A 16,467-nucleotide genomic window follows, 5' to 3' on the forward strand; every position below is an offset into this window, starting at 1 on the left:
CATCACAAGCTGGTACAGCTACTGTAACACTGCTGCAACTGAACCGATCCACTTGTCAATCTGACGGTCTATTTTTCCATCACTTGTGACTAAGATCCCAAGGTACTTCAACTTCTCTGCAATTAAATACCATGCCAATTTTCCACTAATTCTCAATGAGATTTTCACATTGTTGAGTGCCAATCAGAGGAAAATGAAGACATTACAGCTGGTTGATGTAGACATGCTGATGTTAAGGCATAAATTCCTTCATGCCTTCATCATTCTCAGTGTCTGCGGTGGCATTAATTCAGACACCCGAGATTACAGGCACAATAATAACACCGGGCTTTAGCTGTATCCTCACTGAAGCATAACACCGAAGTTAAACGTCAGCGCATGATGTCTTTGTTGGCGCTGCGCTCTGGGCGCCGGTTGAATGCCACTCAAACCCACATGCGTGACTTTAGGGAAGTCGAGTCTGCTGTGAGGTGAGGTGCACCATTTCATCCGAATCTGAGCCGAAACCACAAACACCAGTTGAACAGTGTGGGAGATACAGCACACTTAAACAATATGAACTGGGTGCTGGAGAAGTACGATGAGTAATTATGCTGCTGGGAGAGACTTGTGGTCGAGACATTTTTTAACAGATGGAATAGAAGCGAGTCTTGGTTTTGTTTTGTGGCTGCTTGATTGTGAAAACTGTACTTCAGCAAAGAGCTACTGATTGTTAGTGACTGATTGCTTCAAGTGAAGCAACTGGCAACACTTGAAAAAGAATATATGAAGTGAACGAGGAATTCAAGGAGAAAAAAAAAAGAAAAAAAACACAGGGCTGGTGAAATGTTACAGTCTGTGAGAGAAGAAATGTGATGTACACAGTAACTCGAGCCACACTGTGTTGGCTTTCCTTTCTCTCTTGTCATCACTGTTGCTGGAAAAACCCATGTCGTGCTGTTAGATGTTAACAGAGAAGCTCACATATCACTGCATTAAAAGGGCAAGAGAAAGCTTGTTAACGTTACTGTACATCTCGCTCAATGTACTTTGGTAGGCTGTTGAAACTCTCCTCAGTTTAGGAATCTCAAAAAGTTGACGTATTTTTTTCACATGACTTAAAAGCTTCAGCAGACTGGACAAGGGTGATTCCTATGCTGAGAGTACCGTATTTCACAGTATTTCATTCGAAGACAAAGAAACAAAGATTCCATCATGTTAATTTCAACACCAGACACCAGTGCTTAATATGTAAATCTGCAGGTCCCGGAACAGCAAGAAGGTAGTGATCTGGCAGGTCTGGAGGCAGGCGAAAGGTCCCGGTCCCCGAACTCACATACACGTAAGAGTGCTTCCAGAATCTCATATAGCTAACGATATTCAGTGCTGATAGGTAGGCCTGTGTAATTGATCACACTGGTATAGCGACGTAACGAGTTTACAGCAGTGAGTATTCTCAGTTCAAAGGGAAACATTTATGGATTGCACATTTTATGAGCTTATGTGCGGTCACCTCAGCGACAAAATACATTTGCCCAAAGCACTTCGAAAACAAAGCTACATTTAAATATAGCAATAAATTAACATTAACTGCACAACATGATAAAAAGAAAAAAGCATCTTACCTAACAAAAATATTCCACAAAGCTGTCATGTCTGTGTCCTCCTACTCTTTCTTGTGTCGTGTTTTGATTTGAGTGTCTGTGGTGGTCTTGTGGCCCTTACTTGCCAGAGACATATATGCAGTTCTCGCCTGGTTTCCCACTGAAGCTATGCAGATTTGAGCCTGGCCAGTACCTGGATTGGAGACCTCCTGGGGAAAACTCAAGTTGCTGATGGAAGTGGTATTAGTGAGGTCAGCAGGGGGTGCTCACCCTGTGGTCTGTGTGGGGCCTAATGCCCCAATATAGTGATGGGGACACTATACTGTAAAAACAGTAACGTCTTCCATTTAGACATTAAACCGAGGTCTTGACTCTCTGTGGTCATTAAAAATCCCAGAACACTGGTGTCCTGGTGAAATTCCCAAATTCGCCCTTCTCTATCATGGCCCCCTAAAAATCCCCATCTCTGAATTCGCCACATCACTCTCTCCTCTCCACTAATCGCTGGTGGGTGTTCTGGCACACTATGGCTGCCGTCACATCATCCAGGTGGATGCTACACACTAGTCGTGGTTGATGAGATTCTCGCAAAACAAAAATGTTTTTTTGGTTTTGTACAAAAACATTTGTATAGATGTCAGTAAAGAAAGTAACATATTATATAATAGACCATTTTTCAGTAAAACATAAAAACATAATGAAGGCTGTCAGGGATTAAAGCTACACATTTTTTATGTGTGTATAAGTATATGTGTCTCCTATACATAAGGTACAACATTGTTCTTGGTCATTGGCCACAATGTCTAATGGCAGCTTCTTTTACAAATGTTCTTGGCCACGGTGAATGTGAATGAGGAAAGCTCTTTAAGGAAAGCTAAGAAAGTGTGGCTCGTGTGACCACAATACGATTAAAAGTATATGCATTCGAGTGCTTTTGAAATGATTCACAACAGGATGTAGAGCACAGCAGTAACTGTGTGTCAGCATGCTGTTGTTTCTGGCGTCTCCCGACTGTGAGAACATTGCCAGAAAGATTCCACGGGAGTAGTGGAAGTGCACTGAGGTGTGTGTTCAGCACACTCATAAAGCAGCAGCTCCTGCCCTGTAAACCAGCGTCATGGCGGAAGAGCTCGGATGAGAGTGGTGCTCCCAGGATCTCCTGTGTTCAGGAACAGGTCTGGAATGTGCTGAGTGACACTGCTTTACCCAGGAGGGACAACGGAGTCCCAGCGAGAAGCTAATCGTGTGAGGGAAAAGGGTCATTAGAGAAGAGTGTGGTTTTGACTCATGGTGCATTAGAAGCAGAGCAGAAACAGCATGAGGCCATCTTAGGACTGTTCTTGATCAAGGTAATGGTGATAATAAGAGTAACGTTTGCGGAAGTTAGAGGTTTACATTTTCACAGCTCTGGAGTGTATGCTGTTTTAGCATCCTGTGAGTGACTGGGTGGCTAAGGGAAAATATTAGGTGTGTGAATGACTTACTGACTCTGCTCCTGGCCTGGTTAACCTGCTCACCCAGTTCTTTAGCCTCTGCAAACCTGTGAAGCATATGAAACCTATGTAGTAAAATCATATAATATTTTTAATGGTTAAAAAGAGCACTTTGGTTGTTTTAAAACAACACTAAAGGCTGTGCAAATCAGGCTCTATTTCTGCTACCGAGCTCATTATGTTTCAGTCAATCTCCAGGTCATATATACTCAGCAAATAAGACGCGTCCTTTCACATTCAGCTGCTTTTATTTCCAGCAAATATCTTAACGTGTAAATATTTGTATTAACATAAAAACCGAACAAGTTTCACAGACATTTGATGAACAGAAATGGAATAATGAGTCCCTGAACAAAGGGGGGGTCAATATCAAAAGTAACAGTCAGTATCTGGTGGCCTCCAGCTGCTTAAAGTACTACAGTGCATCTCATCCTCATGGACTGCACCAGATTTGTCAGTTCTTGCTGTGAGATGTTACCCCACTCTTCCACCAAAGCATTTGCAAGATCGCAATCACATCTGGGGGGAACACGGTTACATGTAATTTTCCACAGCAAGGACAATCAGCTGTCCTTCCTGTCTCCCTGTAGCACTGTCTTAGGCGTCTTACATTACAGACATTGCAGTTTATTGCTCTGGACACATCTGCAGTCCTCATGCCTCCCTGCAGCAGGTCTATGGCATATTCACACAGGTGAGCAGGAGCCCTAGGCATCTTTCTTCAACATAGCTTTTGACAGCAACAGTGATGACAAGAGAGTAAAGCCAAAACAGTGTGGCTCGAGTTACTGTTTAAATCACATTTTTTCTCTCACAGGTCTCTTTAGTGTCCTAAGTTATTGTAACTGTGACCTTAATTGCCTACCGCCTATAAACTGTTAGTGTCTTAAGGACGGTTCCACAGGTGCATGTGCAATAACTGTTTATGGTTCATTGAACTAGCATGAAAAACCTTGTTTAAACCCTTTCCAATAAAGATCTGTAAAGCTTATTTGGAGTTTACAAAATTATCATTAAAATACAGTCTCCAGAAAAAAAGTAAGATATGGCGAATCTGCAGTACATTTTGTTTGCGATATTAAACCTCTGTTCAGAGCAATTTTTGATTTATTCAGTTTTATACGTACAAAAAATGCACATTGTTTTGCATTGTTTATAATTCAGAGTCTTTTCAGTCATTGAATCGTCGATTCAATCGATTGATTCGTCGATTCAATCGATTGATTCGTCATGTTAGTGGAGTCATGTTTGGCTCCTGATTGGCTGGAATGAAATCCTGCAGTGGATAAGATGGAAGACTGCTGTTATACACTAACGCCTCATCTCTGTGATGGCCAAATATTTTGCAATGCTGGAACTGACCTAGTTTTATTAGTCATTCTGTTCTATTATTTATATGATTTCATGTGCATAATGACACATCAACTGATTCACATTTAGTAGCGTCAATTGAAATGTTTGGTCTCATTTGTTACAAAAAAAAATAATACAGCCAGATAAATTTCATTAATAGTAACCTATTAATGTTGAAGATGGGTGACATAATTAGTGTATATCCATGAAACCAGGCTGTAAGATATGGCACTTCTAAGTCTGTGCCAAGAGGATGTCTCAATGGGTGGTAACTTTATCACAATTTTGGATCATACGAGGGTGTTATTGCGCCTGCAATGGCAACGCAGTCACTTTCATTGTTATCGCTGTAATCTCTTTGACCAACTGAGCAAAAAGGGAAGAAAACTGACATTATACCATTAAGTTACTCTTTCACCGGAACCAAAATAGAGCCCACTGATACTGTAAAAAGATACTGACCTCTGTTTCAGTATGACCTTGTTGTCTTCAATAGTTATATTATCCTCATGCTCGGTCCTAAATATTTCAAATGCCTCCTGTCGTCCCATAGACAGCTCTGCTCCTGAGGAGAGTGACAAAGCATGTCAGAAACCTTTCTGAATAAAGAGAACAGTCTGCTAAATGAGGGATAAATACAGTTGTTCAGTCAACCTCATCACATTGTTATCTGATTGTATACCACAGTGCTGATGAATTCTCAGTTCTGATTGGTCAGAGGGTGTTGATTAAGTAGGGAATAAAACATGACAAGGTGTGCTACAAAATATTGTAATCATTGGCACTTTTTTTATATTTTTTATATCACTTTTTTGTGATATAAGAGGAATAAAACAATTCAGGTCATGCTGTTATAGGAAAACAAATAGAAAAATTTCAGGGTTATAATGGCTCTCTGCTTCGTATCAGGCCTCATCCGCACACCATTGTTGATTATTTTCCTATTACAGCACACCCAAAAAATTTAATTCCTTAAATAAAACCTATAATAATCCCAAATAAGTTTTGTGTCTAATGTGGTAAACTAGAATAAAACGGAGATCACTTATGTGATATGACAGAACAGGCAAAACCATGAGGTCAGACACTGAGGTTGACCAGACCCGAGACCAGAGACCAAACGTACAGTTCAGCAAACTCCATTACATTCAAAGCAGTACAGATGGCAACAATCTATAGTCCACATGGTCCAATTTTCTCTCAGTGTTTCATTACATTTCTGCCGTCACTCGCATTACAGATACATAAACAATGAATGATATAAACAATGAATATAAACAAAGATGCTCCTGGTCACTAGAGGACTACAACTGATCTGTTTTATGGTGATCTGACATTAAAAGCACTATTTGGCTGGATCCCCAAAATCAAGACTTTCCTTGTTTGCTGTCATGTTTGTTTAAGGGATTTTGTCCTCCTGAGGAGTGCTGGATGCTATGAGATCATCATGGAGCTTTCATAATCCTTCAGAGAAGAAAGTCAGATCTGCTGCCTGCAACCCCCCCTAAACACTGGAAAGGCCAGGCCAAAACAGCTGTCAGTGATGAACGAATCCAGGTGCAAAACAAAGACTCTGGCAGGTAAGCATTATAAATGGTAAAGAGATGCAGAAATCCTGTTTTAGGTCTCTCAGGGGATACAGTAAAAGAATAACTGGATAATATTTGACAGCCGCTCACTACAAGTGGATTCCATTAATGGTCCAGAATCAGTACGTCCAGAAATGAGCACTGGGCATGTAATACCAGGTATGTAACAGTATGTATACACACTAAAGACAGAGCGTCTCTCAGAGAAAGCATGGAAAGACTGTGTTATAGATCATTTACACTGACGCCAGCTGAGGATTGAACAGATGAATGGAAGTCATGTTAATGACACAAACAACCAATGGTCTTTGAGCAGCTGTGTGTTTCGTGTCACCATTTGAATATTTAACCTCTAGCTTAACCTCTGTTCATGACAAATGCACAAGAAATAAAACATTAATCAGACTTTATATACAGGAAGCAAGACCAATCACTGTAAAAGCTGGATGATCAAGATCCCTAGAGAAAGAGAGTTTATGAGAAATGAACTACAAACCCAGTTTCAGAAAGCGGAAAGAGCAATTTTGATGGATCTCGCATGGTCGTGAGAAAATCTACATCCACCCCAAACCTTAACCAAATTTTTTTTATCATTAAATTTTCTGTATGAGCTGATGTTTGTTAACCCCTAGGCTTTTAGAGTCATACTCAATGATCCTGCCTCCTTTTTCCACAGTGTTTAAACACAAATTGGTTTCAATTGTTTAAACACACTGTTCTGTGCTGTGGGAAGAATCAAAGGCTTGGGATATTTCACTTTACGTGTAATGAATCTAGAATATATGAAAGATCTACTTTTTGAATTAAATTATGGAAAAAAATGAACTTTTCCATGATATTCTAATTTTTTTTTTAGAGGCACCTGTATAGTCTGTATTATCTCTATATAATTCAAAGTCTATATCCTAGGTTATCTTTATATACAATATATCTTTATGTATATTATCTGTACATACACTGTATCATACCCATGGATAATCTGGGTACTGTTGTATAGACAATGTACATCTCTTGCATATTATATATATATAAATAATGGAGGTTTTCTATTATAACATAGTGTATTTACCATTCATACTATTCAAAAGCTACTGCACATATTCACTGCCCAAACCCTTGTTATTTATTTATTTATTTACTGTATTTATATATGTTTACATATTCAACCTGCACTTTGTTAATTTGCACAGTGCTACTATTTGCACTTCTGGTAGATGCAAAACTGCATTTCATTGCCGAGTACCTGTACTGTGCAATGAAAGTTATGCAGAAAGTTCTTTCTTTCTATCTATCTATCTATCTATCTATGAACTAGAAAAAAAAAAAATCAGGTGTCCTTCTTTAATTACTGAAATGTTTTGACAAATTATTGTAGTATGCATACTGTATGTACCACCAGCTGTGACCTTAATCAATAAACTGTTTATAAATTAAATAAATAAATAAATAAATGAATAAATAAATAAATAGGACACCTGTTCATATTCTTATTTTGACATAATGACGTAAAAGTTTGGGAGCCATTTAAACACTGTAAAATGGGAATTCACCTAATTAACTAAACACAGGAAAAACCACAGGGCTCTCCTCAGAATCACACCACATTAAGTTAGCGTATTTCTGGAGTCGTTAAACAAACCTCAGTGTAAGACCTGAAAACATACACAAAACAACTGAAGAGTGCATATAAGAATCCTTTTGCAGCTCCTATGAGTCTAACTCAGTGTGGAAAACTCTGTCCATTATCCAGGCAGCCATTTGGAGCAGTGAAGTCAGAGTGCTCTGATGAAAAGAGCAGAAGAAACCAACAGTACAAACCCTAATAGCATCTAATGCTTTCCAGAATTACACAGCCATTAATATGACAATAAGTATTAATCAAAACTTCAACTTCTTCAGTGATAAATCTACAGAACCTTTCAGCAGTTTGCAATCTGAGATCATTAACATGAGACGTTTCTTTTCTTCTTCTTTTTTTTTTTGTGAGTTGCGTGACCTGGCTGTATTTGAAACCCATGTCTTAAATGCTGACAGTAAGCATACTTCAAAAGGTCAACATCTTTAACACACTTAGCCGCCCGCAGTAGCCCAAATGTACGTCATATGTGATGGTAAAGCACTCTTTCAGCCATATGATTAATGTACAAGGCAAAACTAATATGAACCTTACGTCTCGCATCTACAAAGTAAAATATGGTGAATTAAGATCTTAAACAGCCCAGCCAAATACACTACACTTGCTTTACATTTGTCTTGTCTTGAAAAATGATTGGTCATTATATAGTCTTATGTACAGTTCACTGCAAAGGTTTTCCTTCCTTTTGCTGCTGAAACAGAAGGAATCGAATGCAAATTAAGTTTTATAGATGTTTGTTCAAGTAACAAAACTAGTCAAGACCAGTATATATGTTAAGATATTACATTTCTGAAGAAAGGTAAGTAATATTAGATTATTCGTAAGTAATCATCAAATGATGGGGTGGCGTGATGATTATTTTCCAATAACAAAACATCCCAAAATGTTTTATTTCTCTTATACCGCAGCAATTTGCCAATACTAACAATTTTTTTCATCAGAAAAAATAAACGAAGTACATTTTATCCATTTATAGTTGCGTCTAATGTGGAACATCTTCAGAACAAGTTCCTGGTATGACTTACATTTTAAAAGCTACAAACTGCTGTTCCCTAACCAGCCTCATATAATCAATCCTAAAGACTTCCTGGTGTCAGAAAAATGAAAGTTACAGCTTGACCTCTATTTGTTACAAAGCCTTGACACTGGAGACTCCTTACATAAATAAATGTTTCTTCAAAGAAAACGTCACAATATCAAGAATGATCTGCGTCAGCTATACAAGCTGTTATTGTGTCAGCTGTACAAGTCCCTGTGTACGTTGTTTCTACAGAAACGTTTTGTCTTGCAGCTAAATACTGTCAGAGCTGCTGTTATAGAAAATGAATCAACACCTTCTAACCAATCAGATTCATGAATTTAACAGTGCTTTGGTATAATGTGTTAGAAATATCGACTTTTATTCATCTTACCACTAAGGAGTTAGGTCACCTGCTGTTATAACATACATTATAGTAGCTATAAACAGTTGTTCCTTTAAAAGAGGCTCTTTGGTGTTATTGAAGTGTGTTATTCCTTTCATACAACAGTGACTTGCCAATGATTACAATTTTTCATTTATTAGAGAACACAACAACACAGATTTGAACCATTTATAGTCACATTTAATGTTATGGAATGTCTGATACATGCTGCCATTTACGTTATAGCAGCTATATACGTTATAGAACGCCTTGGGCACCCATGACCCTGTCATCGGGTTCACCTTCCTGGGACCACTTTTGGTAGGTACTAACCACTACATACTGGGAACACCCAAAAAAGACCTGCCATTTTGGAGATGCTCTGACCCACTCGTCTAGCCATCATAATTTGTCAAAGTCGGTCAGATCCTTTCGCTTGCCCATTTTTCCTGCTTCCAACACATCAACCTCGAGAACTGACTGCCACCGTAATTCACCTCACCTGTCAGTGGTTTTACTGTTATGGCAGATCCGTGTAAATGTCTCCTAACAGACAACTTCACATATCAATGATTACATGTTTTTTCTTTATTATTAGCCTTACATTTTGTAGATCTTCCACCGGACAAATCCCTTCAAATGGGCTGTTACTATAGAAATGCTAACATGTACGCATTAATAGAAACCTGTGATTCAAAATACAGCCTGAACTACTGTCAGAGCTGCAGTTGTAGCAATTTAATCACCTTCTGACCAATTAGATCTGAGAAGTTAACAACGCTGTGGCATAAACTGCTTTATTACTTCCTACAGGCACAATTGCCTATAGGAACATTTAATGACAAACATGTTATTTGATTGGAACTATGAATCAGCTTCTTGTAAACAGAGATAATTATTTGCAGTTAGGCGATCATTCAATCTCAGTAGACAGGATGCTGAAACACTCCACGCTGCCTGCTATGTGGTATGCTTTGGCTTATTAAGAAAACATTTAACCTCCCATGCATGCCAAACAGAAACACGTCAAACTGGCCTAAATGTTGGACATCTAGCACTGTTTACTCATTCGTGCTGTTTTTGCCTTTGGCATGGAAATCCAACTGCAATGTGAATTCCTTTACCACATTTACAGATCGTGCCTTTTTCCCCCCATAAACCCCTACCTCTATCACACAATTTCAATTACTCAGTGTGCAGTGGGAGCAGAAACAAGCCCACGTGAGCTCAATTGTCAGGCTTTTTAGGATTTTATACGTTTTCTTTTTTTTTTCTTTTCTTTTTTTAAAAAATCCTGATTGAAACCAGCAGAACGTCCCCTGAAGATGATCTTACGATAGCCAACCATAACAAAATTCCACAAGAGTCATGCTCAGGAAACAGCCTCATATTTCTTCCAAAAAACAGAGCATTCCTGAAATATTTTTCCACAAGCACCATGACATCACACTATAAATGTTCTCCAGGGGGTGGGGGGGTAAATATATGGTACGGCCATATATTTGCCTCAAATGTAGGTTTGAATTTCTCGGTACTTGATCGGCGTAAACCGAGATGACAATCGGATGAGTAATCAGAGAGCCGTGTTTAATAGGAAACACATCCGGAGAGAGCCGAAAGCAGTTTTAATGTTTTAAGAGTCTAGAAAAGTGATGAGGATGAAGGCATGAGTTAGAGATTTGATAGTTGCCATGGTGGCATGACCTATGTCCTATACATCCCACAGTGAGGCTGTTTTTATTGTCACAAAATCTCCCCCTTTAGGAGATGTATCCTCAGGAGCAACCTTATTCACAGTCTAGACAGCCGGGTCTGCTGTACATATTAGCTTTACACTACACAGTTGGAGCTCTGTTCACAGTAAAGAAAAGCCATCACTGCCGTTTAACATGTACTGTATCACATCAGGGTGACAGGAAGTGCCATGGGCCCATGTGTCAGAGGACCAACCCGCGTTTCTCTTCAAGCATGCACTGCTAGAGCACACCGTTTAGAGTTAAGAAAGACGTTTATTTTTTTTTAAAAAACCACGAGATGACCAAAGATGAGAACCATAGATAGATTTAGACAGTGTAACACCGCTAGAGGGCATATACAGTTGTTGAGGCCCACTGAATGTTCGAAACTCTTTAGTTTTAGTGTTCATGGTTAGCACGGATAAATTTTTTTGTGTTTACAAAAAGGAAAATTCAGTTTGTGTAAAAGAATCATTATACAACGTCAATCATTTACACCTGTTACGTAATACAGATGTACAGTAATAACAAGCCATGCATAGAAGACGGGGAGAAAATCTCTCCTCCAGTCAACTTTTGCAGAGACAGAATGGCTTCTACATAAAGGTCACCCTCATTATGTACTCTTACTGTTAATCTGGGAAGAGCAGAGGCCTGCAATTATCCACCCAAACCCATACTGCCCTCAGGACTTACAGGAAGCATCTCCAGACCTTAAAACGGCTCACATTTATAGTCAGTTTATCATCACTTCTTAACTTTCTGAGGTTGCATTTACCGCTGGCGACAACATCAAGGATCTTGTAATAATATACTTATCATTTTTCATTTTTAGATCAAGTTTTAGAAATGAGTTGGACAGTAGGCCAATCAGATGTGCAGTGAAATGTATCACAAGGGATTTTTTTTGTTTTGTTTTCTTCTTGTTTCTATACTATGTTTTTTGTTATTTATTCATTCATTCTTTCATTTTCAGTAGGCACTTTATCCTGGTCAGGGTCATGGTGGATCCGGAGTCTACCCTGGGAACACTGGTCACAAGGTGGGAATACACCGTGAATGGAATGTCAATCCACCATGTGCACACTCACTCACATTCATTCACACCTAGGGGCAATTTAGTGTAACCACTCTACCTACTGGTATGTTACTGGGAGAAAGGAGGAAAGCAGAGAACCCAGAGGAAATCCACATGGAAACTCATGGGAGAACATGTGAATAGCCACCCAAGCTCAGAACGGACCTGGGATCCTTGGGGCTATAAGGTGCCAATACTACCTACTGAACCACCATGGTGCCAAGTTGTTGTTTTTTTTGTGTGTGTGTTATTGCTGGTAATAACTGTGTCTGACACCTGAAGTCAAACGGCATGATGTTGCCTATAGCCAAAGTACTCAGTGTTAGAAATGTGCTAACATCTACCACCAAGTCAGTCACCAAAGGATTCCTCAGACCCCACTTCATTCCCAAGACTTTTTTCCTTTTTTATTTTTTCCTTTTTTTTATAACAATAACATTATAATCCCAGTCTATCTGTTACTCCATTAAACTAGCTCTTAAACTAGACTAGCTCCATTAATCTGACTAACTCAGTTAAATTAACTCATTGGAAGGGATATCTGTGCACATGCAAAATAATTCCACCAGAAAGACCACCTTCTGGTAAACATTTTCTGTTTGGCTAGTACAGGACTAAACCAAGTTGAAATGTTTAGTTGCTGAATACAGAATCAGGACAATTACGGATAGTTTTTTGCCAAACATCTATTTTTAATCATAGCCATCAGGAACAATTACATCAATTACAGCACCTTTAAAGGAAAAAAATCCACCCAGAACAATTTGAATATTCATATTATAATTAACAAGTGATCTTCAATGGTGTCCAAGATTTATTATGAAATGAAAGTCTGAGTTGAGTTTGTTGATCTGTTTTCACTTTGGTTTCCTACATTATCCAGAATGCCATTCAGGGCACTGGCTCATAGGCTAAGGCTCTGGGTTACTGATCAGAAGGTCAGGGGTTCAAGCCCAAACATTGCCAAGATGCCACTGTTGGGCCCTTGAGCAAGGCCCTTAACCTTCTCTACTTTTAATATATATGATAAATAAAGGCTTCTTCTACAACTAGCTGCAAATAAAGGTGCCAGTAGAACTTAGCCCTTGCTTCATCTCTACCTAAAGAGATTGATGCAGCAGTGCTTCATCCCTGCTCTAGTCTACCAGCTCTCTCATCTGTACACTCTGCTCAAACAGATCAGCTTCCAAAGCTAACACCATCATGCTTGTCATCTCATAGATCGCTAACCATCCAAGTCAAGTCTCTACCATAACTCAGCGTACCATAACTCTACCATAACTGCATTGTATAACTGCACTGGATTCTGGAACTTTGATTCCAGTGTTTGCTGTCTACACTATTTCTATACTGGATTTCTCATTAATATAACATGTCCCTGGAAAATGTTGAGTGAGGAAAGAAGCTCTCTCTTTTTTTTGTTGCTCTACTGAAACCTTATCCCTTATGTAGCACCAAATAAGCACAATTCATGTGTTTCATTTAGTGTGTTTCAATTAATGTGTACTTTTCCTTTAAGTCCTTTGATAGCCTTAAATAATACACGGCTGGTGCACATGCTGATCGGTTAACGATTAGCATTCAACATAAGTGTGTAGTTATGAAATTTTAATAAATACTATAATTACTATAAGTGCCATACCATAATATCCAAGACCAGTAAAAAAACTTACATAGCCTCCTAAGATGAAATGTGAATTGATGTAGTGGTCGAACAGAGCATGTCTCCGCACTGATAAACCCACGTCATGACTTTATTTGACCATAAACAAGCTTCTATGGCATGAGCACAGGAAGTAGCAAGCATGTGGCCTACAGTATATATGACTGTGGTTAAGGGTGGAGGATGAAGGCCTACTCACTACATCAGTAAAGCTTATACATGGAACAGCACTCGGTTATCCACAACCCTCACATACGTAGCTATATGGCTGTTTCTGTTTGGGTTGCTCACATTCTTTTGTGACTATAAACCCAAATGTGCTCCTGCTGGTTTTTATGTGATAAACACAAAATATGAAAAACCCCCACAAAAGAATAAACTAAAATGCCCTATATGTCTTTTTTAGTAAAAAACAAAAACAAAACCCATGTCTACATTTTTCACATTGTTGCATTAACTTGCACATGATGAGTTTTCTCTGAACTCAAAACAGTTACATTTCTTTAGCATTTCTCAAAACGAGAGCTGAAATCTTTTGGGAGCAATCAAAAGCATTGAACATTCCTTCACCAGCTGTTCTGTCCCTGATGTAGGCTTTTGATTAGATTGACACAAATTACTTCTGGATAACATCAGGTCCATCCATTCTGTTTTACAGCGCATGCAAGACAGACGAAACAACACTGGAGTGCTGCAACTGAGAGCAGAACCCCTGCTGTCCTACAATACAAACTGTGTATGACAAAACCTCTATGACAAGTATAGATCATCTAGGTTGAATATGATTTAACCTTTAAATTGAATCAGTGTTCTTTATCCTATTCTGTTTTTTGTTTTTTTTATCTTTACAGATCCCTGGATATGGAATTTTAGCAGACAATTGGAAAAGATTGCTTTCAACAGAAATATAAAACCCATTTTGGTATCAATTAAGGCAAAGCATGTAGTGCATTAAAGCACCCAGCAACATTTAAGAGAAAAAATGTGTATGGAGCCTATACTGGGTGAGCTTATTTTCTGAAATGATAGTGTACCAGAAGTAACTGGCAGAAAGCCCAGAGGCATCCAACGACTCACTTTTCCTCACCAGATCCTGCAGTATGGCAGCAATTACTGTATGCCAGGTCACAAATGAGATAAACTGTGATTCCAGGCCAAGGGCTTCTTAGTATCACCGCATCCATAAACAATGTCTGAGAGGAGTCTTTCCTCTCTGTGGCTGACGAGCCTGAGTTTCCATCACTGAGGTTCTCATCCAAAATTGGTCTTTCAAGGACGCAAATATGATTCATATTGTACGCAATGGTGTAGTTAAATCCCTTTGTAAACACGGTTTAATGTAAAATGTTTTTTTACAAAAACCAACGCAGGCGAAGATGCTTCAAAATCAAATACTGGGGCTTTCAAGGACTTTTCAAGCACTAATATTATGTTTTGATGCAGTACACAAAAGATGTCATTCACCAAACAACAACTGCAAATACACTTGCAGTTTTCAGAGAGCAAAAATGAGCTCATCATTCAGTTGGGTGTTACAAACTAGAGCAGTGGTTTCAAGTTCAAGCATTTTTACCATTCATCTTTATCCTGGTCAAGGTTGTGGTGGATCCAGAGGCAATCCCAAGAACCCTGGGTGTGAACCATGGACCATCTAGGGGCAAGTGGGTCTACCAGCCAATCCACCTACCAGCATGTTTTTGGGAGGAGAAGCCAGAGAACCTAGAGAAAATGCACACGGACATGGGGAGAACATCCACATAGACAGTAAGCTCAGGATTGAACCAGGGACCATGGAGCTGTGAAGAGGCAACACTACTATCCATGATACCATGCCACCCTTTGTAATTCTGAATTCTGATATTTCTTCAGAATTCTGGTATTTCTTAAGTATTTTGCTACAATGTATCTGGTTTTCCATTGCTTCTGTTTGTAAAAGTTGCAGAGCTTGATAATCCGGGCCAGCCTAAAAGTAGAACCACTGCCCTTTCAAATCGAGAGGTGGTTCAAGCACCTTACAAGGATGCTCCCTGTTCGACAAGAGATGCATCTTGCTAGAGATGTACCAGGCACATCCCGTTGCATTGAAACCCCAGGACAGACCCAGGACTTGCTGGAGAGGTTATATCTCACACATGGCTTGAGACATCCACCAAGAGAAGCTCAAGTCTGTGGATGGGGATAGAGAAGTCTGGGCTGACCTCTTCAACCTGTTGCCACTATGACCCCCCATTAGGAAATGGTGGAAGAAAAAAGCTAAAAGCTACATTCAGGTACTTCAAGCACCTTGAGTGAACCCTTTGCACACTTTTAATGATCTAATATATAATATAATCCCGATGTCTTGGGATTTCAGACATTAAAGTTATCCCTAGTAACTGAGTACTTCTTTCTTGTTACATGAACTGAACCCATTTTCCAATCCACTTCCACATACAGGAGCTCACTGATGCCCAAGATTGTCTAGTATTGGAGTGATTGACAGGGGACAAAGCAACATCATCTATCCCACCCAGGAAGCATGACTAATTTTGCTCTTTAGACTCCTGGCCACAGATGGCTTTGGCACTATTGGAATTCAAACTCGCAAAATCTCCCACTAGTAGAGTAAATGCTTTTTTCTGTTGCGTGAGATGATGAGATGAGTAAACAATGAGATGATCACAACAGAATCTTGGCTGAACACACAGTATGACAACGTGTTTCTATGCCGAATGAAGGACCTCTAATGATACAAGTGCGATTAAAGAACATGACTTCTTTCTGCTTGTTTGATGGCCATTTCTTAGCAAACCTATACATATCATGATACATATTGTGTGTCTTAGAAATGTCTTAAAGTATTCTTAGAATTCTTTTGTCATATCTCCAACCCTTAATAGTTATTTGTCTTAGAATGCCTCTCGTGATTCTTCATACAGATATATCCAGTACCT

General features: G+C 39.1%; 1 protein-coding gene across 5 annotated transcripts in view; it reads right to left on the reverse strand.

Annotated features, from left to right (window-relative positions):
- kif6 (kinesin family member 6) overlaps positions 1-16,467 on the reverse strand; it is a 105,485-nt gene that overhangs the window by 38,745 nt on the left and 50,273 nt on the right. For all 5 annotated transcript variants that reach the window (XR_008386736.1, XR_008386735.1, XM_053632413.1 and 2 more), the window contains exons 14-15: positions 4,892-4,994; positions 3,068-3,123 (exon numbers count right to left, since the gene is read on the reverse strand). Coding sequence is in view for 3 of the 5 variants with exons in the window: in XM_053632413.1 (XP_053488388.1) it covers positions 3,068-3,123; positions 4,892-4,994 (159 nt within the window). In the remaining 2 variants the exon portion in view is untranslated. The remainder of the gene's footprint in view (positions 1-3,067; positions 3,124-4,891; positions 4,995-16,467) is intronic.

Source organism: Ictalurus furcatus, chromosome 9, assembly GCF_023375685.1.
Source record: "Ictalurus furcatus strain D&B chromosome 9, Billie_1.0, whole genome shotgun sequence".
NCBI lineage: Eukaryota > Metazoa > Chordata > Actinopteri > Siluriformes > Ictaluridae > Ictalurus > Ictalurus furcatus.